At 36.2% G+C, this 27,793-nt stretch overlaps 3 protein-coding genes across 4 annotated transcripts; 2 read left to right on the forward strand and 1 right to left on the reverse strand.

The window, feature by feature from the left end:
• Nucleotides 1-326: 326 nt before the first annotated feature.
• LOC104248525 (uncharacterized) lies at nucleotides 327-1,578 on the forward strand. The gene is made up of 3 exons (XM_009804795.2): nucleotides 327-711; nucleotides 794-1,134; nucleotides 1,264-1,578. Exons 1-3 carry the CDS (start codon nucleotides 327-329, stop codon nucleotides 1,576-1,578), a joined length of 1,041 nt encoding a protein of 346 aa, XP_009803097.2.
• A 10,422-nt stretch (nucleotides 1,579-12,000) lies between these two features.
• On the forward strand, nucleotides 12,001-16,979 carry LOC104248522 (non-structural maintenance of chromosomes element 4 homolog A-like). The gene is made up of 7 exons (XM_009804790.2): nucleotides 12,001-12,539; nucleotides 13,593-13,673; nucleotides 14,480-14,732; nucleotides 14,809-14,899; nucleotides 15,300-15,516; nucleotides 15,601-15,692; nucleotides 16,504-16,979. Exons 1-7 carry the CDS (start codon nucleotides 12,251-12,253, stop codon nucleotides 16,753-16,755), a joined length of 1,275 nt encoding a protein of 424 aa, XP_009803092.1. The 5' UTR covers nucleotides 12,001-12,250; the 3' UTR covers nucleotides 16,756-16,979.
• Nucleotides 16,980-22,497: 5,518 nt separating this feature from the next.
• On the reverse strand, nucleotides 22,498-27,151 carry LOC104248523 (enoyl-[acyl-carrier-protein] reductase [NADH] 2, chloroplastic-like). Of its 2 annotated transcripts, none has more exons than XM_009804792.2 (13): nucleotides 26,944-27,151; nucleotides 25,841-26,159; nucleotides 25,646-25,755; nucleotides 25,504-25,559; nucleotides 25,335-25,419; nucleotides 25,198-25,245; nucleotides 24,523-24,597; nucleotides 24,341-24,452; nucleotides 24,172-24,223; nucleotides 24,040-24,091; nucleotides 23,880-23,937; nucleotides 23,296-23,394; nucleotides 22,498-22,896 (listed from the first exon to the last, which is right to left on the reverse strand). In XM_009804792.2, exons 2-13 carry the CDS (start codon nucleotides 26,112-26,114, stop codon nucleotides 22,739-22,741), a joined length of 1,179 nt encoding a protein of 392 aa, XP_009803094.1. In that variant the 5' UTR covers nucleotides 26,115-26,159; nucleotides 26,944-27,151; the 3' UTR covers nucleotides 22,498-22,738. The 2 variants fall into 2 exon arrangements, with proteins under 2 accessions (XP_009803094.1, XP_009803095.1); XM_009804793.2 differs by having other exon boundaries at nucleotides 25,841-26,149; nucleotides 26,944-27,083.
• Nucleotides 27,152-27,793: the final 642 nt, after the last annotated feature.

Below are 27,793 nucleotides of genomic sequence, written 5' to 3' on the forward strand. Positions count from 1 at the left end.
GAAGTCCTACAATTCTTCAATTCCTTAAAAAATTCTATCTGTTAGCTTTGAACCAGTTCCGTCAGCCTAGAACTCTAAACCACAAAAATTGCCTAAAATCTAGGGAAGTTAAACCGATCATTCAAACATGCAATTTTAGTTTGATTAGACCTCTAATTGACCACTGCTAAAGCTGATGTTACACATTAAATGTGTATTTCTCTTTAAATACACATCATTCCTTTTGCCATCTCCAAAATTCCAAACCATCAAAAATTCCTCTTCACTTTCACTTGCCCTCTTCTCCAAAATTTTAACTCACAAATTCTCTCAAGAAATCAACGATCATGACCAACCCACAAGACAATCCTGGAACTCCTCCACCATCCACTCCCTCTAATTCATCTACACCTCCTCCACCTAGTACATCTCCCAAACCCAGGCTGAAAAGGGTGAAAATATTTGCTCGAAAAACAATAGCATCTGGGGCTCTCAGAAAGAAATTAAATGAGAAATTAAAGGCAAGCCAGGCCCAAGACTATGACTCCAACTCTGATTCTAAGTCATACAAATCCGCTAGTGAGGGGGAAGGATTTGGGTCTTCTGACTCTGAAAAGACTCAAAACTCCCCTTCTAAGGTGATTTCTTCTATATCTGAAAATCTAGAAACTAGGTTTGTTCTGGTTGGGTCTATTAAGGATGTAGAATTACCTGAGTTACGAAGGAGTGGAGGTAAAAAGAATTCTGGAAAAAGAAAAAGAGAGAGAGAGAGAGAGAGTGCATGTGGTAAAGAGAGGGGAAATGGAAAAAATAGTGGTTGATCATTCACCCACTGCTGATTTGCATGTGCCTGCACTCTGTGGGGTTGAACAAGAAAGGGTAGAAGAGAGTGGCAAGAAGTCAGGGGGAAGTGGTTCTGGTGAAGCTGCTGAGGGGCTGGTTAATCTAAGCACACAGGGAGATGAACCTAGTTCATCTACTAAAGAGACCCTAACAAACCTGCTGAAAAAGGTTGGGGCAAGCTATTATCCAAAGAAACAAAGAACTCCCACACCGAAGGACCCCAGTGTTCCTAAACCCTCCAAGAAAAGAAAGTCTCCATCCCCAACAACTACTGAATTTTCATTGCCAAAGGGTAGGGCTACAAGAAGCAGGGTGAAGTAGAGTGAGAGTGATCTCCAAACACTAGCTGGGAGTAAGAAGAAAAAGCTGGCTAAAGGAAAAGGGAAGGTTATAGAGTCCTCAGAGGCTGTGGAGGTTGAGGAGATAGAACAGGTCCATTAGGAGGAAGTTCAACCAGTGGAGGTTCAGACACCCAAGCCCAAAAGGCCCAAGACTTCTTCCAAGAAATCTTCCTCTGTGTCTGAGGCTGCTGAACCTTCACTAGCCAAGAGGACAAGGTCTGTAGTGAAAAGTAAACAAGTGAAAATTTCTAAAGATGAGGAATGGAGTGGAGAAGAAGTAGAAGATGATTGTGATGGTGAACAAGACAAGCTTGCCATGTTTGGCAAAAGAAAGATTTTGAAGGGTAGACTGCTGAAAGACTTGGTGGAGCCAGGAATGATGAGATTGGTGGATGCCTTAGCTGCTCAGGTGTAGAAGGACATGGTCCTTCAGATGGATGGTAGGCTAGCCAAGAATGAGATAATTGAGTCTATGGCAAATGTAGAGGTTAAGGATGGCAAGGTTAGCAACCTGGTGAAAGGAGTTCAAGTGTCCTTTGATGCAGAAAAACTGGGAGAGATCCTTGATATACCCTCTGAAGGGTTTGATAACTATACAAGGCAAAGGTGGCCTTGTCTAGACTCCCTTCTTACTGCCCTTGAAATTACCAGGAGGTTTTGTGATGCTGAAGATGTGAATGAAGCCAGGGCTGTTCAGAAAAGTGAAATGAGGCCTCAACACAAGGTCTTGTTTGAATTTGTCAATAAGTGCATATTGCCCAGACAGGAGAGAAGGCATATTGCCAATTATATGGACCTAGTTCTTATGGAGTGCCTGGAAAGTGGGAAGCAGATTAATTGGCCTGCCTTCATCATCAAGCTGCTGGACAGGGTTCATAAATGGCTCCAAGGCTCATGCTACCACCTATGGCTTTATTCTGACTACGATTCTGGATGGGTGCAGTGTTCCTCTGAAGAAATGGGAAATGACCTCTAGCATGGATCATTTTGGCATTAACGCTATGATTGTTTGTGACTACTTAGTTAGTGCCATCCCAAATAAACCTGGTTCATCCAAGAAGACTCCTATCAACAGCAAAGTCAAAGGCTCTAGTTCAAGAATGTGAAGCCAAGGATGCTGAGATAGCTAGGCTCAAGGCTTATGTGGCAGAGGTGGAATATGAGAGGGATGCTCTCAGAACTGAGCTTACCAAAGAAAAGGAGAAGAATGATGGAATTCTTCATAATATGCTGAATCTTTTCCAAGCCCAAAACCAACCCTCTAGCTCCCCCCAAGCCTTAGGAATCCTAACTTTTGTCTACTGAACCTGTCTAGTACCTTCAATGACCCAGATTAAGGATTTTTATATCTTTTTGCTCATGCTTTAAATGTTTTTTGCTTTCTGGTTGTGGATTATGGTAGCAACATATCTCTATCAATGATATCTATTGTTTCTTCTCTTGTTCAATGTTAATCTATCCTTGATAGTTTAAATATGTTTGCTTGATTACTGATGATTAAACTATGATTGCACTTGCAGTTGCCCCAGTGTCCATGAGTACTTATTAAAATCTGGGACTCACACTTTGTATGCAACTTTTCGATAATGACAAAAGGGGGAAGAGATCTTGTGTTTTACATATTCTGAATAAGTGATATTTATAACCTAATTAACCTGGTCCGTGATGATAAGTGAAATTTCTAAACTTTGTATTGATGGTAAACTGAGTTCTTACAGGATCCAAGTAAGTTAAAAGCACAGAGTTTGTCATCATCAAAAAGGGGGAATTTGTTGGCCCAAGAACAGGTGAAGTTTTGAAGATTGACAAAAGAACTCAGATATGGACAAAGTTCATCTTGTGAATCACAGTCATGATCAACCTGTACATGTGAGAGGCACGTAAAGGAAATAAATCTAACTGATCAAGAAGCAATATCTCTTGATCTGATCGAAAAGGTTGCATATTGGATAAGGAGAGAAAGACTCCTTACATAAAGAGAACACAGTTTCGGATGAAGATAGTGTTAGAGTTTGAGATCACCATGAACTCTTATATGATAGAAGAGTAGCAATTGAATCTCAGTCAAACTCTGATTACTAACCTATTAAATGTCAGTGTTGTTCTCTTTTACAGTTAATGCACATAAGCGGAAGAAAAACTTAAATTGAGAGCAAAAGAGCAAGGCAATTTTGCAATCAATTTATGTGTGATTTGAGTGTGCAATCCTGAAGCTACTTGAATGAGATAGAAGAACCAGTTCCATGTGTCTATCTTTTATTCTAGTTCAATTGTAGTAGGTGATTTTACATTGTACCTTTCAGCTTTCATAGAAGAAATTGTATTAGGTACCTAGAGTGTTCAAGTTAGAGCTAACTTGAAGTTATCACAATATTGAGGCTGTGTGCCACAATGGTATTAGAGTTAATACTTAGGTTTACAAAGAGTTTTGTAAATGTTATTTTGGCTCACTGATTTTAGTGGAAGTTTGGGAAAATCCTACTGAGTAGTAGGTCGTAATTTTTCACCTTTTGAGCCAGGTGTTTTCCACGTAATAATCTCTATGTTCTTTATTTTCTGTATTTATTATTCCACAAACAGTAGTAGTTGGAACACCTAGAAGAACCAGGTTCTTCTATAGTTCAGTTAAGCAAAAATTGGGTACCACACAAATCCCCCTCCCCCTCTTATGCAGTATTGACGCTTAAAACATCACTTTGATTCTCATGTCATCCCTCCTTCAGGTACTCCTCCGTTCTCTTCCATTTCTTCCTTGAACCCTTCAGATGATTCCTCTCCTACGAATGCTCGAGCTGAAATGCTAGACTCTACTTTCTCTGGGGCCGTTGATGAGCCAATTTAGTGACCAGTGGCTAGAGTCGTATGCACAAAAGAAGCTTGTATGGTTGTTTAGTTATTTTACTTCAGTACTTCTTTTCTTTTTAGGTTTTTAGACGTTTGTTTTGGGAAATATCATGAGTATTCCGGGATACTTTGATTGTTTGTTAGGAATCCTGTGAAAGTTTTGGGATACTACGTTTTAAGCCTCCGGGCCGCAAATGATCATTTCACTGCACTATGTATAAAATAATATTTTGATTTTTATTCTACTTGTTGAAGCACTTTGGTTCCCTAATAATGCTAATGGATTTATACGTGCTTGATCAAAACAAAGTGTTGCATAGGGTATGACGTCTAATCCCCGTCTTAGGCGTCAAATTGATTTGTAGAACATAACCTTAACACAAAATGAAGATATATCTTAAGTGAACGTGATGTTATCATTATAAATTTGTAGGGGATTTGTGACTAAGTACGTAGGTTAGAAGAGAGGGTGACCCGACCTTGACATAGGGATATAATTTGGGGGGCGATTGCCATTGTATATAACTTTCTAGAAATGACTTATTTAGATCCATGCTATGGGATGGGGCCGTCTTGATCGCCTGATCATGGCGGACACCTCCCGATTGTAGTTTGTTTCGGAGTGCCTTCTAGTGGTATTTGTTTGGGGTCCCAAACTTGTATTTTGAGCTTCATAGTCCTCTAGTGTGCAAGTGTTAGGCTCTATGATTGGATTGATATTCTAATTATCTTCTTTAGGGTGCTTAGCCTTTTGCAATTTCTCCATCTGATGGTCTTATTCCTATAAAAGAAAGCAAAATGGACAAGGGGTTCTTTTTAGACGAAGATGGCACATAAACCTTTTTTTAGTTAGATGTTGCTTGACTATGGCAGGGAACTCTTTAAGATTCTGAAATTTTTGTCAATAGTCAGCATAGTCATTATTCTACCCGAGTATGCTTTTTGCTCGCCATCTAAAAATGTTAGTTCATATATAATAAAAGTAATTTGTAATGAATGAATTAAGGGAGAAAGAGAAATTGTCGTGGTTCTAGATGTAGAAGTAGTAAATCACATTCTAGTTTGACTTCACGGGTTTCCCATCCATCTCTTCAAGCTTGTAAGATTCTTTTCCGGTTACTTCTATGATTTGATATGGTCCTTCTCAGTTGGGTTCGAGCTTTCTACATTCGGCTCCTGTATTGCGGAGAACATACTCTGGAGTACATAGTCCCTAATCTTGAAGTGTCAGAGGTTGGATCTTTTAGTATAATACTTATCAATCTACTGCTTTCGGATAGCCATTCGGACTAGAGCTAATTCTCAGTATCCCTTGAGTAAGCCTAATTCTGCAGCTAGTATTTTGTTGTTGGATTCCTCTAAAGCATGAGTGAACCTTAGGCTAGGTTCCCCCTATTTCTATCAAAAATGAGTGCTTCAGCACTATACACCATAGAGAATGAGGTTTCGTGCTGGATTTTGTTGTTGTTCATTAAGCCCAAAGTACTCCAAGCAACTTATCCGACCAATTCTGTGTAGCCACTTCCACTTTGTTCTTTAATGAATTCATCAAGATCTTGTTGGACGATTTCACATTTCCATTTGCTCCTGGGTGGTACAGTATCAAGGTAACCCTCTTAATCTTCCATTCCTCAAAGAATTATGTTATTTTGTTCCCGACAAACTAAGGCATGTTATCACATGTTATATCTTTTGGTACTCCAAATATACAAATAATATTATTCCATATGAAGTTTATGACTTCCTTTTCTCGAACCTTAGAAAATGCACCGGCTTCTACCTACTTGGAGAAGAAATCATGAGGACCAAAAGGAACTTTATACTTCTTAGAGCTTGTGGCAATGGTCCCACGATATACACTCCCTGTTTCATGAAGGGCCATGGAGCAATTATTGAATGTAAGGTTTCGGCAGGCTAGTGCAACCGCCGAGCAAAACACTAGCATTTCTCACATTTTCCTACAAATCTGTTGCATCTTGTTTCATCTAAGGCCAGAAGTACCCGGTTGTTAGCAGTTTTTATACCAAGGGTCTCTCACTCGAAAGATTTCTGCAATGGCCTTCGTGTACTTCTCGCATCATATAATCGGTGTCGTCTGGTCCCAAAGATTTGGCTAATGGGACATTGTAGATTCTTCGATATAAATTATTTGACACAAGGCAATACTTGGCAGCCTTGTGTCTAGCTCCCGAGATCTCTGCTTATCTTCTGCCAATATTCCATTCTGGAAATAATAAATGATTTCACCACGCGACTCATGAACTAGAAGAGCCATGTTCACCTCATCCCGATGCTAATCTATGGTGGAGTAAAATAGACGAAGCACCAAATTTTTACTAGATTCAGTGACAATCGAAGCCACTACGAGCGTGGCCAGGGCATCTACTTCGACATTCTCTTTTTGAGGTATCTGAATGGCTTTTCATTCTCAAATATAACCAAGGAGGTAAGTAACTTTGATTTGGAACTGTATCAACCCCAAGTCTCGAGCTTCATAAAGTACACTATACTTGATTGACCACTAGTTGTGAGTAATTTTTTATTATATATGTTTTGCTCCTAGTTCCTGGGATAGTTCGAGACCTACAATCACACCCTTATACTCTGCTGCATTTTTAGTTATAAAATAATATTTAATAGCTCGTCGTACCATTTTTCCAATAGGAATGATAAGTATGACACTAAACCCGCACACTTTAGCACTCGAAGAGCAATATATGTATAGGGTCCAGAGTCTCGGTTCTGTTCCGGAACCTATAATCACTTCTTTCTTAGCTTGGAGAAGTATACTCGCAATAAAGTTAGCGACAAAATCGGCTAGGACTTATGACTTGATAGCAGTGCGAGGTTGATACATTATATCAAATGCGCTTAATTCGACTGCCCATTTGGCAAGCTATCCAAAGAGTTTTGGTTTATGAAGAATATTCCATAATGAGAAGGTGGTCACCACGGAGATAGGGTTACACTAAAAGTAAGGCCTTAGTTTCCGGAGGCCATTATCAATGCTAAAGCCTTTTTTCCCGGTGAGGATACTTGGTTTCGACATATATAAGTGTTTTACTAACATAATAGATTGGAGCTTGTGTACCTTTGTCCTCTCGTACCAGCACAACGCTTATAACAGCTTCCGATATAGCTAAATACACCAGCAGTTGCTATCCTGGTCGAGGCTTGGATAAGAGTGGTGGGTTGGATAGGTACCTCTTAAGGTCTAGTGGTACTTATTGACACTCGGGAGTCCATTCGAAGTCTTTATTCTTCTTTAGTTCCACAATGATTTTGTGGCATTTTTTCGAGGAATGAGATATAAACCGGCTGAACATTAATATCTCGTCAATCGAGATTAGCTATTATTTTCTATTTAAAACTAGGAAACCAAGAAACTTACCTACTCTGAAAGAGCATTTCTCTGAGGTTAGCTTCATGTTATATTTTTGGAGAATGGTGAATGCTTCCCTTGGGTTATTCAAATGATCATCTGCTTATATTGATTTCACTAGTATATCATTGGCTAATGTAGACTTGTATGGACTCCCTGATGTGGTTTTTGGACATTTGGGTGACGAGCCTTTAATATGTTGCCCTGGTATTTTTAACCCGAATGCCATGATGCTGTAGCAATATGTCTCCCGACCGGTTATGAAGGATGTTTTCTCCTGATCCCCCGGTTCCGTTTTTATCTGTTTATTTTTGGGGTAGGCATCCCAAAAACTCAGCAGTTCGTGTCCTGCTATGGAATCTATAAGCTGGTCAATATTTGGCATGGGGAAGGAATCCTTTGGATAGGCCTTGTTGAGGTCTTTTTGTCATTATTTTTAGGTATTACCATGACATTGTCTAACCAATCTAGATATTTTACCTCTCGGATGAATCCATTTTTAAGCAATTTGGCTACTTCTTCCTCCACAATTTTATTCCTCGAGGACCCATTATTTCTCTTTTTTTTTTCTTAACTAGGTGAGAATTAGGATTGACATTTAGCTTATGAGTCATTACCTCAAGTGAAATTTCCTTCATGTCTGCATGAAACCAAACAAATCAATCAGGGTTATCGCGTAAAAATTCAATTAACTTATGTTTCTGTTTGGGGGTCAGCCTTGAACTTATGTAAATCTTCCTTTTCCGGCCAATGGATAAAAGGATCACTTCCTCCAATTCTTCAGTATAGAGTCAGTGGCAGTGTTCTTTTTTGGTTCGACAATTTGATCTTCAGTGACCGACCCACCTAGTTTTGGAACATGTTGTTATAGTCACTATTTATCTGTTTCTTACTTGGGAATGATATTGGTAGCCGTAATTGAATTAACTTCCCGGACTGTTCTCTGTTCCCCGTAAATTTTTCTATTTTCCCATGGTGAAAAAAAATTATTACTTGATATGGGATTGAAGGTACTACATCCATAATATGTATCCATGGTCTCCCTAGGATGATATTATAAGCCATGTCTCTGGCCATGACTCAGTGTAGAGTTTCCTATGTTACCCTTCCTGCGAAGGTCCTCAGGGTGATCTCGCCTTTGGTCATCTCACAAGAGTTATTGTATCCGGAGAGTAATGATGCTTTTGGAATAATATGATCCACAAGTTGTATCTCCTTAACCACTCGCATGTGGATGATATTGGTCGAGCTACCTGGACAAACTAAAATACGTCTAACATCAGTTTCATCAATTTGTAAAGTAATTATTAGTCCATCATGGTATGGCATGATCAGTCCATCTGCATCTTTGTCATTAAAAGTGATTTCTTCTCTGGCCAAGGAATGTCGGGTAAGCTTTATTGATACCCAATTTTTTCCGATATATTTTCAATATGCAAAATAACTTCAAAATAGCATATATATGCATATATAAGCAAGTCCAAATATTTTATTATTTTCTCATAATTTTTAAGGTTTTGAATTGATTTATTTTTCCCTTTTTTATCCATAAAAAGCCCAATAATTATTTCCAAAATTATTATTTTTGATAATTCATCTATTGGATTTTCATATTTATGCCAAATTGTGGCTAAATAATCTTTTACATATTTTTACAAATTCATTTAGTATTTTTAAAGCTAAATTGCACATAATTGTAATATTAGCCATTTTAAGGTTTAATTGTGTCTTATGTTCATAAAATTGAGTCTAGTACTTTTAAATTGTTAATTATATGTTATAAATTATTTTAGTATTTTCAATTTATTTTCAGAAACTATTTGCTATTTTTTTTATAAAAAATAAAAAGGAAAAAGTGGCTATTTAACTCGTAGCTACATCTGGCTTTCAACTATAACCCAAATCAGACCCCAATTCCCAACCCAATTATACCCACCGGACCAGGCCCAAACCCAATTTCATAAACCGACCCACCTACTCCTTTTAATCTAGGTCGTTGATCATTCAGATCAACAACCACCATTTCACCTACCATTTTTAAACCTAAACGACCTCTTTGCCTTAAGTCATTTCTCACCACTCGCCGCCCTTGAACCCCTTCCTCTCAAACTCTCTCTGCAACTTCACCTAAACCCTAGTCGTCGCTGCCCAAATTCCCCTAATCCCTTTCAATCCCTACCTAATCCATGGACTCCTATGGCGGTTTGAGGCATGTACTCTTCAAAATACCCAATTACCAAAAGGAAATGAGTCATTACACCCAATGAATGTCGAAACCCAGACTCCTCTCCGATGGAAGGGGGAAAAGGGGGCGCGACAAGCTTCTCACAGGTGATGAATATCTTTAAAAGCTTCTTTAAGGCTGTGTATGTGATACCATGCACTGTTTCGCCTCCAAAAATACACTAATCATTCTCTTTGGAGATAGATCCTAAGGTGGCTCTTCCTTTATCATATTCTTCATATACGACAGATTCTTTTTTCAATAAATGTTTGGTGAGTATCCCTATTTGAGGAGACAATTCACCTCATTTTGTAGGACTATGTAGTTGGTAGTTTTGTTGCTGCGACCATTATGGAATTCGCACCAAAACTCCTGGCTCTGCTTATTTAGATATATTCTTATCTCCTTCGGCCATCTCACTTTGTCCCCATGTCTTCTAGTACCGCTACCAGTTCAGTGGTGCTAACATTAAAGTTATAGTCGACCAGATTTGGTCAGAGGTGGTAGTCACTGATTTTTGATGTTTTTGGTCCGTTTCTTGCTCGATGGGGTACCGTGTCATTCCTTCGTCCGGAGTTTCTTTTATTACGCCCTGATCCTGGCTTCCGATCATTTTTCTGGTGCATGGGTCTGGAGTAAGGTTCATACCGGTTTGTGGAATTTCGATGTCTGGGCTCGTCTTGTCTGTGAACTGCTTCAGAACGACTGTTATACTCTATCATTTCCTCACTTTGAATCCTGGGAGTAGTAAGATATCAACTTCTATTCGAAGTTTAGTGTGGTATCTGTGGGACACAACGTTCCATATTTTGGTCAGAAACTCCCCTAGGATTTCTTTGAAGCTTCGAAACAGTTCAGTTTACATTTTCTTGTAAAAATCATAGCGACCCAATTTTTCAGAACCTCAAGAAGTAGAATCCATTCCCTCTAAAATCGACAGATAAAATCTCGAGGCTACTCCTTTCTTCCTTGCATGACTTTAAAGATTTCCTTAACTTGCTTCTTCACCTTTTGGGTTTCGGAGTGTGCTTTGATGAAAGCATCTTCAAGTTCAACAGAAGAACTAATAGAATTTTTAGGTAAGTGAAAATACTAGGTTAAAGCTTCCTCTGTTAGGATTTTTTCGAACTTCTTGACGAGCATTAATCTGATTTGTCCTTCGTGAGGCCATTCCCCTTGATCCCGGTCATACAAGCCATGACATGATCGGGTGGGTCCAGGTTCTATCGTATTTTGGGATGTCCAACATTTTAAACTTCTTAGGGATCGACAGTGGGGTTGCACTTGGTTTCGTTGTTGTTGAGAGTATTTGCTTATGTCGATCCCTTTGACAACAAGCGGGACTCCCGGGATCGGTTCAATGCTCTTGTTATGTTCCTTGATCTATTGCTACAGGTAGGGGTATTCATAAAAACCCGAAAAATCGAACCAAACCGACCAAAAAAACCGATATTTTTTGGTTTGGTTTGGTTTTGATTTTGAATTTAAAAAACCGATCAAATTTGGTTTGGTTTTGGTTTCAATCAGAAAAAACCGAACCAAACCGACTATAGGAGTAGTTATTTCAAATTTATTATTACACCTATATATATGTATATTTTTATACAAAGTTTCAAAAATTCAATGGTAAATGTTAATAGTTTGCACTTTTTAGTAAGTTCTTTACCTTTATATTCTAGTTTGATTGGTAATTTTCTTTTGTTAAGTGTAAGAATCCATTTCGTGTTAAAATAATATATTTTTAATTGAGTCCTTAAATTTTTCATCACTATTTGATTCAATTATCATCAATATATATTGGTAAATAATAGATTTCTTAAAGGGCAATTGATTTGATAGTGTCATGTTGAATATGTGGTCGCCGGAATATGTGTTTGGTAGTGTATGTCTTATATTTAAGAAAAACCGACAAATAACCGAAAAAACTGAAAAACCGACATAAACCGAATCGAGAAAAAACCGACTTAATTGGTTTGGTTTGGTTCTAATATTTAAAAAACCGACTTACTTGGTTTGGTTTCTTTTAAGGGAAAAACCGATCCAAACCGAACCATGAACACCCTAGCTGCAGGGTTAGTATTAAATTTTATAATCCAGTATTTTCAGATGTAACCGACCCTCCGGCCTCGGAATTATGAAATTCTAACTTTTTAAAATACTACTATTATTTAGTTTTTTACTATTTCATTGTTGAGAAAAAGCATGTTGTAATCTAAAATACTGTAATTAAAGTATATTTTTTCGAAAATTTCGACCACGATTAGTCTAATCGTTTTTCGGTTGATTTTAGGTCAAAGAGGATTCTCTATATAATTTATTAAGTGAAAGGGTACTGTTTCAAACCTCAGAAAGTTAAAGGGGCTAAACAGAAATCTCCCAACATAAATTCATTGAGAAAGAAAAAAAAAGAAAAGAAAAAAAAATCTCTTACTCGAGCGCGCGTTTCTATTATTTCAACACTTGCATTCAAAAATTGAAGTTTTTCTAGGGTTCTTACATTGGCTCCAAAAAGTTTCAGTCCTACGGCTCAATTTTTAAGGATTTTATCTCTAATTCTTCGAAAATTCATAGTAAATTCATATCGTCAATTTCTTCCCAATACTTTTTCCTCTTCTTGGATGCTTAATTGAAAAAGGTATGGTTCGAATTGTGAAACGTGAACCTGTGAATACTCGAAGTAGCGGCGGAGTATCGGCGAGCACTAGCAATGGCCATAACGACGGTTCTGTAGAGGTAGAAGCTTCTGGACGACGTCGTTTAGTTCTTCCCGAAGAAACTACGATCTTAAAACGCGAAAAAGTTAGCACTCGTATTCGTCAAAATAGAGGAGCACAGAGTAATGGAGGAGTATCAACAGAAGAAGACACTGTTGGACTACGCAGAGTTCTTCGATCTCATTATCTCTCCGTTAAGTCTCGTATTTCTGGTAATTTCTCTTCCTCTCTCTCAAAGTCTTTTTATTTTTTTATGTTTATAAAGTGTGACCTTATTTTCCTTGATTTTGTGAATATATCATTGTGTATATACTATGTAAGATCTACGCATGCTATAGTAGCCCATAGTTTTTATTAGTGATAGTGGAATTAAAAAACCATCAAATAAATCGGCAATCAGTTTAAAAAATAAAGTGTGAATTTTGAAATATGTGGTCTAGAATAAGTTACTGACATTTGTGTGGTCCTAAGTCATCTCATTAAGGTAAAATTGGAAGTTTAGATTTGAATTGTTTCGAAATATAGAAATATCCCGTGCTTTCTTGGATAGACTGAAAATCAAAGTGTGCCACATAAATTGGAAAAAATGGAGTATTAATGTAATAGTTGGAAAGTTAGTTCAGTGGAGAAAACATCGTGTCACAATTTCGAACTGGAATAATTTAATGAATTTAAATTATTAAAAGAAATGTTATTTGTAGGAAAAATCAAATTGTCTCAACATTTTGAGACGTTGAGAAGTGAAGAATATGTCATGTAAATTGTAACGGAAGAAGTACTTTTATATTATACATGTACACTCACACAAATTTTGTTGAGCCGAGAGTCTCCTGGAAACAGTCTCTCTATCCTTTTCGGGGGAGGGGTAAGGCCGGCGTACACTCTACCCTCCCCAGACCCCACTAGGGATTTTACTGGGTCTGTTATTGTTATTGACACTCACACAAATTAAAATATCATAGTCAAAGAAAAGTTCAAATAGTTATTGTCGTGAAAAATTGGGACAAAGAGTAATTTATATGTGCAGTTTAATGGTTCCTATTTTTCATTGAAGTTCTGTTATGTACTTAGCAAAGGGTTGGTTTCCCCTCTGTTTTTTAAAGCTGCTTTTACCGATGAAAGGAACTTAATGTTTGTGTTCTTTGGAGGCTACTGTTGCTGATTGATTTCTCCTCTGTGCTAAAAGTACTCCGCATTTTTTATTATACATTGTGGTTACAGATTTTCTATAATGGATTGTAATTGGTCTAATGCCGTGCTTGCAGATGAGAGAGATGATATATCAAAAGTTGATTCAGATAAATTCAAGTCAATAATTGAGGAAGTCGAAAGACTACATCAACGTGGTACTGATTCAGTGTCTTGCTTTTTGGCGTACTGATACTATCTCTAGTTAAATTTTTTGCTTGTGAAGAGATGCATGCTTATGTCGTATTGTCATTTGTCAATTGGGTGCCCTCCTCCCTAACGTATTGCCCACTCTGTTTTTGGAGAGTTCAGCAAATGTTTTGGTTATGCCTACCAAGGTGCCTAGAATTTCGGATGAAGAATTATCTGTGGAAAAATTTCTTGCATCCTCCTGGGATTGATATTACGATTCTTTAATCCTCATTTCAGTATTTTATTCTTATTTATGTTGAAAAGTTAGGGTTTCAACTCTGGTGGTGTCTCATCAAATAAAAGTCTTGTACTGTATCCATGGTATTTTTGAGCTTGTAAAAAAAAATCTAATTATTTGTGTGAAAACAATTACTAAAATTTATTCTAAGTGGTTGGAGAGCTCAACTTTGCTTCCCTATCCCCCAATTTCAGTTTCACGTATTTTGCATCTTTTCCTGTCTGAGTATGATAACAAATTAAATTACTCTGCTTCTCAACATACCTGAGGTAAAGATGACTGTTTGCAAAATGTGTTCTTGTTTTTGGCGAGCAGATCCGATGGACCTTTTGATTATTTCCTTCGAACTTCGAGTCTGAACAGTTCTAGCTTGATTATAGTTTAAGGTCAACATTTTGGATGTATTTAGTTTGCCGAGGATCGCAACAATTAAGCTAATCTTTTTGGGCATATCAAGATGCTTTATTTTGAATATTGATGATCAAATGTTCTGGCTTCACTTAATGGGTTGTATTTTAACTGGTTGACATACAGTACAAAAACCTAGGGAACAGGTTGCGGATGCAGAAGCCCTGTTGGACATCACAAACACACTGGTGACTTCGGTGAAGGCCCATGGTAATGAAGGAGTGACCCCTTCAGATTTTGTTAGTTGCCTACTAAGGGACTTTGATCAAGAAGGTGGATCTAGCAGTATAACAGGAGAGGATAGGGACTCTATCCGCTGGAAGTACATTGGCTGTGTAGTCTCTCATGTTTTCAGGAGTGCTCCTGGTTGCTGTACAATGTAGGTGCCGAATCCTCTCCCTTGTTTCCTACCAATTTGTATAACAAAACAGATGTGAATATTGAACTTTTTACAGGATAGGGCCTATGAATACTGAAGTGAAGCAACGCATGCCTGTCGTTCACAGAAAGCGTGTGAGGCCAACAGAAAGTGAACACCCTGAGGAGGTATAACTTACATGCCCCTCTGCACGCTTCCATATAGAGTGGATTTAGCTTCAGGAAATTGCACTCATCTTAGGTGCCTTTATCAAAAGATGGTATATACTTCAAGCTAGAACATACAACGTAATTTTGTCTCCAACAAGTTTCTTTTTGAATATTTGAAACCTTTAAGTCTATGGATATTTGGTGAATGCCCATAATATTTTAGCATTTTACTAGAACGGTACGTCTGGTAGCTAGATTGTTTCTGCATTTTCGGTTTTGTTTCCTCTCTCTTTTTTCCCATGCAAGTTAGTCATTTTTCTTTCAGCTTCTCTAAACCACTACCAACTAACCAAAATCTTTTATTGCTAATTTTAATTTTGATGTCAATTGCATTTTGATTTGTTGTGATATATTTCAGCTTGAAGATACTGTTGATGAGGAGAAGACAGACACTGACAAGAATATGGCTACAATGTTTCAAATTCTAAGGAAGCACAAGAATGTCAGGCTTGAAAACTTAATACTGAACAGAAAGAGCTTTGCACAGACAGTTGAAAATTTATTTGCCCTATCGTTTCTAATTAAAGATGGACGAGCTGATATTACCGTTGATGAAAAAGGCTGTCATCTAGTTTGTAAGTTTACCATGTCCATTTATTTCTCAAATTCATTTTACCTCTGCTTATTTCCTCTGACTAGAGTACCAAGTTTTACTGCAGCACCAAGGAATGGTCCTGCTGCTAATGCAGTCCTTTCTGGGGAGGTTTCTTACAGCCACTTCGTCTTTAGATTTGACTTCCAGGATTGGAAGGTATCTACATAATCTCTCAATTCCTAAAGACCATATGGATGACTTAGAGCCTCTTTGGACATAAGAAATTTTTCCCTTTTTCCCAAAAAAATTTCACTTTTTTCCGAAATTATTAGCGTTAGTTCATAAAATTTTCAATTTTCACTTGAAGATGCATTTTGAAAATTTTCGAAAATTTGAAAAACTCCAAAACTTGTTTTTCAAAATTTTCACTCAAATTAGTCACAAAACTTCAAAAATAACCCAAAATTATATTCATGTCCGAACACAACTCTAAATTCCAAATACCATTTTCACTTGAAATTTTTTTTCACCCTTTTTTGGAATTTTACAATTCTTATGTCCAAACGCCCACTTAGTATTGGTTTCTAATTCCTTTTCAATGATATTAACTTGTTATTACCACTCAGGTGGTTCTCTATCTTCTACTAAAAAATGTGTATCCTTCACAACTCACTGAGGACCAAATTTGTAATGGCTTTATGTTTATGGTCTATTGCCAAAGATTAAAACGGCTTGGTTATCTAGCAAAAGTAGTCTTCAAGAAGTTTATTAATGACATTGTTGTATTTGCATAATATTACAAAGTAGGTGCATGAGTGATAGGGTCAAAAAGTAATGCCCAGTATAATCAATTTGTCATATAATTTTCTTCTGTCATATCAATGTGGAATGAATAACAATTTTTCTGTTTTCCCAAGCAGCTGTTTGTGTATAAGGATCGGAATAGTACAGTCTTGATACTCATTCTTGAACTTTTCAATCGCATGATATTTGATATGCCACTCTGAATTTGTTACGTCATATGCAGCTTATGTTGGGGACAGTTAATGCTGGAGAAGAATTAATGCCACACAGAACTGAAGCTGAGATACCAACCAATTTTCAACCAGCATCAACCTCTGAAGCAACTGAACGACCTGTGCAAACTACACCAATAAGGAAATTGACTAGGAATCGGGGTCTGGTTTTTCAAGAGCAGAGTGTTGTTGAAGAATCCCCAGAAAGTGACAATTGCCAAGGAGCTGCTGCTGACCGGAAAGGAAAGCGAAAACTGATATAAGATTGACTGGCTGCAACTTGTCAACTCTGAAGTGATGCAGGAAGAGCATTCTGCTATTTTTGGGGGAATCCAGTATTATTTGAATTCGGCAGAGTTTTCTTTTTGGTTTCCCTTTGGACCTCGAGGTACTTATTTTAAAAAAATGTATCTAATGTAGAGTTACCAAATGCACATTCTCTTGTCTATCATCTAATGGATGATATTGTACAGATTTTACCGTTGAAGTCATGGTGTCGCAGTGGTCACTAGGGACCGTTATTTTTCTATATGGAAGATCAACATAGATACACTGCTCTTTAAATTCACGAATCTCACTCGCTTTATTAGCACGAAAAATATAGGCACAATCATATTGTTAGCACAAGTAGCAAATAAATCAATACCATCTTTTACAACTAAATTAAAAATATGACTAACATGGAAAATTGAGTCATAAAGTGGACAAATTCTAACTTTAAATTTTTTTGCTGCAGTGGTATTAGCATAAGCATTAGCTAATGTGATAGTTAAAACTTTATCAGTAAGACTACAAAATTGAATAATGTCTAGAACAGCAGCAGCAATATATGCTCCAGTGTGTTCTGAATCAATAAATTTTATAACCAATCATACGTTTTTGCATATTCTAGTTATGATCAGTTCAATGACATGTAACAGTTAAATAGTCATTGCCATTAGAACTACGACATATATCAGAAGTGATAGACATTTTGCAATCTAAGTGACAACACAGTGTATATACTGAAGATAGTCACTTTGAAATTTAAAAGTATCATTTCTAACTGTGGTTTTAGAAAAATCAAGATTATGCGGCTCTTGTATATAATGCACAAGCGAGGTGAGAAGGAAAAGTAAAAGGTAAGCCACATATTGCGGTCATTTTGCTATACTTTCACTATCTCTATCTTTGTTATAGGGACGTTGTAAATCACCAGTAGGAGCACCAAAAAGTACCGCTAGGATCCGGTATCTCTCCAACATCTATTTGAGCTTGTATCCATAAAATTGTGTTTAGTTTTCAAGTGTCCTTAACATCATCCCCCCCCCCCAAATGCTTAGAACAAGTAGCAATGCATGCATCTTTATCAAAATTAAAAAACTTCCATACATGTGATATTCTCAGACGTATTGCCGTAGCCAGAGGCGGACCCAGAATTTTAGCACGATGGGACCATCATTGTATGCTAATCACTAGCGATAGAATTTGACATGCATCTCTTTGAAAACTTAATGATTATGATGACTTATCATCCAAGTATAAACAAAAAAAAAGTTCTAAAAAAGAAAAGAAAGCATCAAACAGAGAGAGAGATTTCTTCGCAAAATGGGTGCTATGTGAAGAGAAGGTGTTTGATTAAGCATGTTTCACACTTTAAAATTTCGAGTTTTTAATTAAAAAGGGGGTCAGCGATCAAAAGGGCGTTCAAACTTTAAATTATCAAAAACTTACTAAAAAAATCAAGAACAAGGGTATGTTGATAGTCAAAGAATTAGTTGTTAGTGCGTCAAAGTAAGGTTGTTGCAGAAAGATTTTTTTTCCTTCTATTTGTAGAGCGATAAGTTGCAATTTGAGACTTTTAATTTCAAGGAGAAATTTGAAAAAGAATAAAACAAAGTTGACTATTATGTATTAATGCTAAACTATAATTGAATTTAAAAATGAAGAAGATAAAAGTAAAAAGTAAAGTAATTTGCTATGAAGTATAAATTACGTTGTATTAAAATAAAACGAGGAGAAAATAAAGGAGGAGCAAAAGCTAAAGAGGGGGGCCGAACCCACGTCTTCCAACATAGGAGGGATTTTGAGCGACCAAAGCAACCACTTCTCCTGTCTGCGCTTTTCTGTTAAGGGTCACAAGTAAAATATTTAAGGGGTCCCATATATATATACATACAGAGTTTTTGCCGAGGCCAACGGGATCACGTGACCCCTCAACCAACAACGTAGATCCGCCTCTGGACGTAACCTTACCCCTAGTATGAGGTAAAGCTCCAGACCAAAATTGAGTCTGAGTTAGAGCTTCTAAAACTGGATTAGTGGGTATTTTATCTAATATATCTTCTTCATTTTCTTCTTCCTCATTAGTACCAAATTATTGCCAAATTGTCTTTCTAAAGTTTTATTATCTAGTGGCTCCTCTGAAATAATATAATAAAAGCCAGGCGATAGGCTAAAAGAAGTTTCATCAACAAGAGTACAATCCTCTATGCTTTTTCTATTTTTAGCAAAAGGAGTAGGATTACTACTAGAACTAGCACATTTATTACTTTTAAAAAAATATGTTGGGTATGCCTGATACCTTGGTAGGAGCCATAATTTAAATATAGTAAAAATTAGACATGAAACACGAAAATTAAGAGATGGAACGAGTGCACCGTAAACAAATATTAAAACTTGAACAATTTGCCCAAATACTTGCTCTAAATACTTGAAGAATTCGTTTAGCAGCTTGAAACTTGCTCTAAATATTTGCCTAAGTACTTGAAACTTAGATTATAGTGGGAAAATAGAGAGAATGATGGAGATAGCATATAAAGAGAGAGAGAATGATAGAACTAGAGAATTGTAGGAAATAATAAAGAAGTAGGGCGGGTATTTATAGTTAAAAGTAGGGCTAATGTGTAATTTAATAAACTTGAAGGTTAATATAAAAGTTTGAGGGGGGTGAGGGATGTTTCGGGGTTGGGGGGCTAAAGTAGCCCTTTTTCTTAACTGTTGGCAACGACTATTTTCTAAATATTAGCCGTCAGCCGACAACTAAGCAATTAAAAATTTATTGAATTTAAATTCATAAGAAAATTGAATTTAATCTCAAATTAAATATATTTCGGTCCACACTAATATCATGAGTTAATATAATTGGATTAATTATTCAAATCCAATAAATAGGTCCAGATGCATTGGGCTAACCCATTTAATTGGGCTATAAGTGATGAACCCACTTCATTAGACCCAAGATGTCATCTTCTTAGAGGCCCAATTTGGTGTCACGTGTCAATTGACATGGCACACAAGTCAAATGGAGGAGCCAATGAGATAATGCCACGTGTCAAAATGATAAGGCATGCCAAGTCAATAGGCTAATGAAATCATGCCACATATGCAAGTGACATGTTCTGGCCAATCAAATGCGGCCTTGTCACACTTCAATCTGATTGGTCGGAAAGATTTTGCTCCCATCACAACTCTTCTCTTCCACAACTATAAATAGGGGTCTTCATAACTCATAAAAGATACCAGAAGTCATAACAAGATGCAAGAGAGAGCTCGTGGGTCAAACGCAACAAATTTCTCTACGAGCTTCAAGCAATCAGGTTCAAACTCAAGAACGAAGAACAAATCAAGGTTCAAAGAGTACGAGTTCAAATCAAAGTTCGTGCTTGTTGAATTCAAGATCATCGTTTGTGAAAACAAGCATAAATTCAAGATCAAGCTCAAAAGCCCTTGAATTTATATTAGAAAAGAAGAATCGGAAGAATCATAGAGATTGTAACGCTCAAATTGTTTGAAATCAAATACTACAATTATTGTAATATTTTCAGTCTCGATTATTTTCTTGACCCAATTTTATTATCTACAACTATTTATATTATATTAAAAGCACGAAGGCCCTTAGCGAAATATCGTTCGCCTTTTTTACCCCTTTAAAGATAGATTTCATATTGGATAAAGTAGCCATTTAATTATTTTTCTAAAATTTAGGACTTTAAAATTAATTGTTAAAATTGTGACCATTAACTCTTTCTTTATTTGAATAAAGTAAGTCTCCTAATATTTAGGGATTTCAAATCAAATACCAATTTATTCATATAAATATCTTGACTAACGTTTAGTGCATTGGAATTCTAAGGTAAATTAAGTAATTGCACAAACTAATAATAAGGAGTACTTTACCTTTTTAGAGAGCATCCAATGTATACTGCATCTATATTATTTTTATTTTATTTTTCAGTCATTTCAATAAATTATCCTAATTATTTTTCTATATATTAAATAATTTATTATGGATTAACATTGGTTAGATTGCCTATTTCTTATCTTCAATATTTACAAATTACCCATTGTTGTTAATTTTTTTAAGATACTATTTTTTATTAAATTTTTGAGTTCTGAACATTCAATTGAATAATTAATGCAATCAACCAAATAGAAAAACAATAATGGTATTTACTAGCAACAAGAAGTTCTTATCGTTCATCTTCATATATGACTTATTACCACAACAAGAACAAATTAAAAGTCTGTAGAATAAAGATAAAAAGATGAAAATAAGAACTTATTTGATAATGTTAAGTAATGAGAGAAAACAAGAAGGAGAATCTCAAGACTGGATCCAAAGTTCTAATAATTCAAATTGTACGCAGTTAAATTATTCCAAGTTAATTAATAGTAATAATTTTGTTCAATAAGAATTTATCTTCAAAGGGTAGAATACTTACTTTCATACTAGACATAATTTTTATTTAATTATTTTTAAATATTTAAATTTTATAATATTTAAATATGTAAGGATTCTAACATTGGGGGTGGGGGTGGGGGGGGGGAGGGAAGGGATACGAAAAAATCGATTATGGTATAATATTAAGTGTCAAATTGGAAACATACAAATTTATAACAGTAAGGATGAATTAGTAGACAACAAATATATTCTAAATGCAAACTTATAGCAATAAGTTTATATTCTATATGAGATGCATTAGTTGTTTTTTTTTTCTGCATTCATTTGACCAATGGCAACTCCCTATAATTTTTTTAATATATTAAATTATTTGTTATAAATATTTATTCAACATTAGTTATTCATAGACATTATAATGTCACTTGCCAATCTTTTTCTAAAAGCTAAAGGGTCAACCTCTTCATTTGCAAATCTCCATAGACCGAAATATTCAATTTTTTAAAATTTTATTATTTTGACAAATCTTTGAAGACTTGTGATTAAAGCATGTTTGTTTTTTGTATTAAGTGGCAAAAATAACAACAAATTCATAAGATATTCACAGCCCTATCAAGACTTCTGTGGGCATGATTTCTTCTTTTATTGAGCTAGCTAAATAGATATCAACATCACGATTTTCAGAAACCTATACTATTTTATTTAAATTTTTATTAAATAAAAAATTTAAACACGTTTAATATTAATATTTATGAAAGTTTTTGAAACTATATAATATTAAAATAGGGTTCATGCGCAAAGCGAGTACTCTACGACTAGTTATTTAAAAAAAATATATGGCGAGATACCGGATCCGTACCGGGCCGGGGACACCGGGACAAAACGGCTGTCCTATCACGTCACACGACCTGCTACCCCCATCCCCCTAACACCTACCGGGCCGTCCCGTTAGACACCATACTTTCAACTATTACAATTATCGGAACTCTAATTTCAGTGTTCATGCTGAGTTAAAATAAGACTAGTGGAGCCATGACTATATGCTTCAAAACAACATACCAATAATGTGATCGCAACTCTACACTAACATTGGTGTTTGAGTCAAACTAAGACAGTTTGAATTATTCTTACCATTAATATTTCTTATAATATAGTGTTTGAACTAAATTGCAACCTACTGTTTCCACCTGGTTTTTGCTATCTTTCATCGACACTGGTATTAAATTACTGTCCACCAAAACTTAGTAGTTAAAAAAAAAAAGATCATCCAAAGTTTTTTGTCTCTTGTTGGATCTAAGAAAGGCATTTGATAATCAACAAGTCAGTTCTAGTCTGGCATAAAGACTTCATCAATGAGAGGCTCATTTATAATGTGCCGAGAATGAAGTTCCATTTGTTACAACATGCGATGTAACCATCGAATACTAATAGTCACTACAAATGCAAAGCAAATTATCCACTCATCAAAATGAAATGGCCTATCTATGGTACCAAGAAAAATGACAACAAACAGAGAGGCTAAACAATTATTCCAATAATAAAATTCTCTCAAATCACCAAAACATAGTGAGCGTTGCCTCCACCCTCTAGCTCTTATTGTCTTTTGGAATGTCAAGACCTTCAAAAGCTGGACTATCAACTCCTACCCCCATTGCATTTAGACCATTGTCAACATAAATTGTTGCACCAGTGATCGCTGAAGCTAAAGGAGACACCAGAAAAGCAGCAGCATTTCCGACCTCCTCTGTTACATCCATTTTCAGTTTTAGTACTCAAGCAAACAGCAGTGCCAACAGTAAGATAAAATATCTAGTTTTTAATAACAGTGGTGTCCGCTCCAACGTGCGCACATCTTAATTATTCCACCGAATACATGCTACCTCCCACTAGCGCAAGTACCGGGTAACTTTGCCACCCTGTTTCAATTCCTCCCAACCCCATACATGTGTCATCAACATGAATGAAAAGTGTTCCAGTCCCCCAACTCAACACACATTTTGTAAAGAAAAACAGATATTATTCACCCCAGTGGAGGCATGATGGAATAGTTTTCGGGGATCTTAATGGAAAAGAAATACTACCAAGATATGAGATAGTTTGAGGATTCTTATAAAAAATAAATAAAGAATAGAATATGAATCACCTGCATATAATTCTTTTTGCAATGGGGCATTCTCCAATGAGTAATTTATCATCATATCAATGAATCCAATAGCTTTTGCGGCACGACTTCCCAATGGACCTAGAAAGGATAGATTTGATTTTGAGTTCAAAGCACTTGAAAAAGAAGCCCAATATATATGATAGTTTGATGTGAGTGATCGAATATGTCATCAACCAATTCGGTTTTTACCAGAACTGTAAGTTGCAATATAGTCCCTTTTTTCCTCTCAGAATCCTTTACCTTTTCAGTTCTATCTACGTTTAAGCTGTTTGAGCAAGTTCTTGTTGTCAAAGTACAGTTCTAAGCAGTAATTTTGAAGTAAGGCTGGTTATATAACCACACAATGCATTGCAATGGCATACATTTAATGTTAAAAAAGGAACTAATACTTTAATTATGCTGACACAAGTTCTAATATCAAAATATGAATGCCTGAGCATACGCGGTTATAAACTTCTAACTTCGAATCTTTGCCTGTTAATTGGTTATGCAGTGAAATTCCAGAGTACCATTTGGATCAGTACAAGCACAATACATGTAATACTACACTTTGTGGGCCATACCTGCAGATATTGTGTTGACTCTGACTCTATTTTTCCTTCCAGCTTCAAAGGCCAGGACCTTCAGCAAGAGAACACTACTCTTAAGCGATGCTCGCATTTGAAGCTAAAGGGAATAAAGTTGAAATTATTAGAAGAAAAAAAAAAGTAGCAGAGAACTTACTTTTGTGTCACTCTCCAAAGCAGCTTTTGCCGAACTCATACCGCCTCCATATCTATTAAATTCAGTGACGACAAGTCATTTAAAATAAGTAAATAAGGAAGATTGTGTTTCAGGAGGTGAGGGGAATCGTACCCAGGAATAATTCTTTCAGAAGCAATGTATGTCAGAGAGATTGAGGCACCGCCTACAAGGTAAGAAATATCTCAAAGTTCTAACAAGAAAAGGTCTATTTGGTGGAATAGCACATGATGAACTAATTTTGCCATATAGAGTTAGCTGAAACAAGCTCACAGAGCTTTACCTGGATTTATTATTGGAAGAAAATGCCTCAGGAGAGAAACAAAAGAATAACTTGAGGCAGATACTGCTGCAAGATAGCCTTTTCTTGATGTCTCCAGCAGAGGTTTGCTAACCTACATTTACACTTTCAGATACCATAAAGGTTCCAATGAGAACTTCAGCAGATAATGGCGAAGAGTGTACCTCTGGACCATTTGCAAGTGAATGCACAAGGATATCAATTGTGCCAAAATCTTGTTTCACAGATTCAACAGCTTCCTACAATAAAACACCAATTGCACAGTTAATTGATCATGTTATCTTCCCGCTTTGATATAATTCTGCAGCATATATAATAATACCATCTCGCTGCATACAGTATAGTATTTTTAACTCCAAAAATGGACATGAGCTTTGATCTATTCAAGATACAACTAGAGATAGCACATGCCAGAGGAAGAACAGAATGATCTAATATAGATAGGTAGCTCATAACAAGAATCATTAATCATGCACAAAGTAAAAACTAGAAGTACTTAGTAAACAAAAAAGTCTTTTGATCAGTAAACAAAAAAGTCTTTGAGCATATACAAGTTGGATTAATGGAAATCTAGCTTCTCGGAACCATGTCAAATCTCTTATAAGTATCAAACCAATATTATGTGGAGTTCAATTTCAAACCATGTATAAAGTCATAGGCCCCATCAGAAGAGGAAAAAAAAACCATGTATAAACTAGTGCACTTGATTTATGTTAGATGCTCTTAATCAATAATGACAATGACTTCGGTTAAAGATAGCTTTCTACAAGATGAGCAGGCAGGGGCCATATCCAGCAGAAAAATATGAGAAACAACTTGAAAAATGTCAAACTTGATACCTTGACTGTCCAATTTGAGGATCCTGCATAGCGTTTGTTTGCTTTCACCTGGTTGATACCAATTGCATCTAGATAATTAGACTTGCACAGTTGTTCCGTAACTGGTTGAGAAGGATAAAGAGAAAAGCTAATCTTACATCCTCAGGAACATCTTCAGGACTGTCATAAACTGCATCCAGTGGGTAGACTTTAGCAATTTCCATCAATGAACCACCTGGCAACCTATTACAAAATATTGCAGCATCAATCAGTAGATGAAAGGAATGAAGAGTACAGTAGAAAAAAACAGAAATGCTCCATCCTTACACTCGCGATTCATCAAATTTTCCACGTCGTAGACTTGTCTCGAAGATATTCAGTGCCTAAATAAATTTATCACGAAAGATTATATCCTGGGCATGCTGTAGGGTAAGTGTGAATATATACAAAAATTCATAGATTTACTTACAGGCACCCATGTACCAACAAGAATTTCAGCGCCTGCAGCTGCAAGTGCCTTCGCAATTGCCCATCCATACCCATTATCATCTGCTATACCAGCAATAAATGCCCTCTTACCTGTGATTATGAGAAAAAACTATAAACAAACTGACATCTGGACTCCAAAATCCAATACAAAAATTCAAGTAGACTTTTGTGCGACCTCTTAAATCGATAGGCAACCCTGAAGCAGGCGCTTTATCAATTGCTCCAGACATTGCTTTTGGAACCATCCTCTCATATTTTACGGAAACAGACTTAAAGCTTTGACTCAGCTTTGTTGGTGAAACGTAAGATGAACTTCTAAGCTCAATACAAGATCTGCTTTTACTTTCAAAACCAAAACTGACATTGCTCAACTTTGACAAACAGGGAGACGCAGAAGCGCATTGTTTGACTGCTGCAATTTGCAGGCCAGGAGTTGCATTTGTAGCCATTTCCAGAAATTCACTTGACCAGAAGAATAAAGAGTCTGACAGATACTGCACCGATAATTCATTAGTACAACTAAAACAGCTGTGTAGCGAAAAAAATGGTTCAATCAATTAACTACTCAATGTCAAAATAGTTGGAGTTGGCTATCATATTAGTTAAATACATTTATGCTGGCCATCAACCCACTGCAACTCTCCTCATTTATCCAACTTTGGCGGAGTTTATATACCAAATCGTTACAAGACAATATCGATGCAGACTAGAACTGAGCTCAGAGATAACACCGGTTTTGTACCAAACAAACACTACTCTCTTTTAAAGAAGAATTAACAAAGAAAACTGCACTAAACTTTTTCAAAGGGATCAAACAATGAGCTAGTGTCTCCTTTATATTATGTGATGTAGCACCTAATTCAAGTCTAATTGAATATTATTCCTCAACTTGAACTTCCATACATCAATTAATTAGTAAGAAAAGAGACTACTGCAATCTTTCTTGAGTTATATTTTAATTTCTAAGCTAAAAAAGCGGCCTTATATGAAAACTAGAAAATATTTTCTTGTCAAACTCTATATCATAATATAAGACAACTATGTGCTGTAAAATGCCTTTTTTTTTTGACAAGTGATTTTAGCAACATTTTTTAAGATCCCGGAGGACAATAGTGCACAGAGCCAAACAAGACAGTAGTTTTACACACTAAATTCAATCAAATGCAAAATGGGTATGCAATTTCCAGCTCAAAACTGCGAAATCACCAAACGGGTGATCCAACATTTGATCAATGCACAACATTTGAATCACAGTATAAGTTTTTTAAGAAAACTGACCTGTGAGATGAAGCAGTGGTGGAAAGATCGAAGCTTGACAAGAGAATGAAAGGAAATTTTTAGGGCTATATATGTAAGCGTATGTATGTCTTAGTTGGGTTTCGATGAAAACTAAGGTATGGCCGTTGGGCAGCTTTGAAAATGCCGAAGTGGAGAGTGTGTCACAGGTGGGACTTTGGTTGCTTTTGGTGAAATCAATATTTTACCCTTCATAACTTTGGGCTTTCACGAGAGAGGAAGTGGGAGTAGAAATGGCACCAGGCAGCTACTATCTGGGTCTGTTATTTATGAATTAGCTAGTGTGTCTTGAATTTCAGTTTTTAGTTTAATTTTTTAATATATTTGTCCGCAAGTTAAGAGTTTTAGTTTAAAATTTCAGGATAAAATAAATATTTGTTAATCTCTAAATAACATCCTTGAAAATAGTTATATGTGCACTTGCCCCGTGGAGGGAGGGGGAATATTTGCACCCTATAGCCTTTTTAGGCGACTCTTTAAATTATGTCCATGTTAACCTAATTGGATGAATTCTTTTTTCCATAAACCTAATACATTGAACTAACAAAGACTATGGAGAATTTTAATAGTTTAGTTGGGTGACTACTTCAACGTTCACCATATTAGTAAGGATTTAATTCTCCACATTATAATTCTCTTTCCTATTTTCCTTCTATAAAACTAACAAGAACAAATTTTAAATAGTAGCTTCAAAAGGTTATTTGTGCAAATGCTTCGTATGTGGGTCACACTGTCACGCTTTGATTTTTTGGGTTTACGCGATCAACACTAGAGGGCAAGTGCACAGATAGCCATTCTCAGGAACGCTATTTAGAGATTAGTCAGTATTTAT

Source organism: Nicotiana sylvestris, chromosome 3, assembly GCF_000393655.2.
Source record: "Nicotiana sylvestris chromosome 3, ASM39365v2, whole genome shotgun sequence".
NCBI classification, from domain to species: domain Eukaryota; kingdom Viridiplantae; phylum Streptophyta; class Magnoliopsida; order Solanales; family Solanaceae; genus Nicotiana; species Nicotiana sylvestris.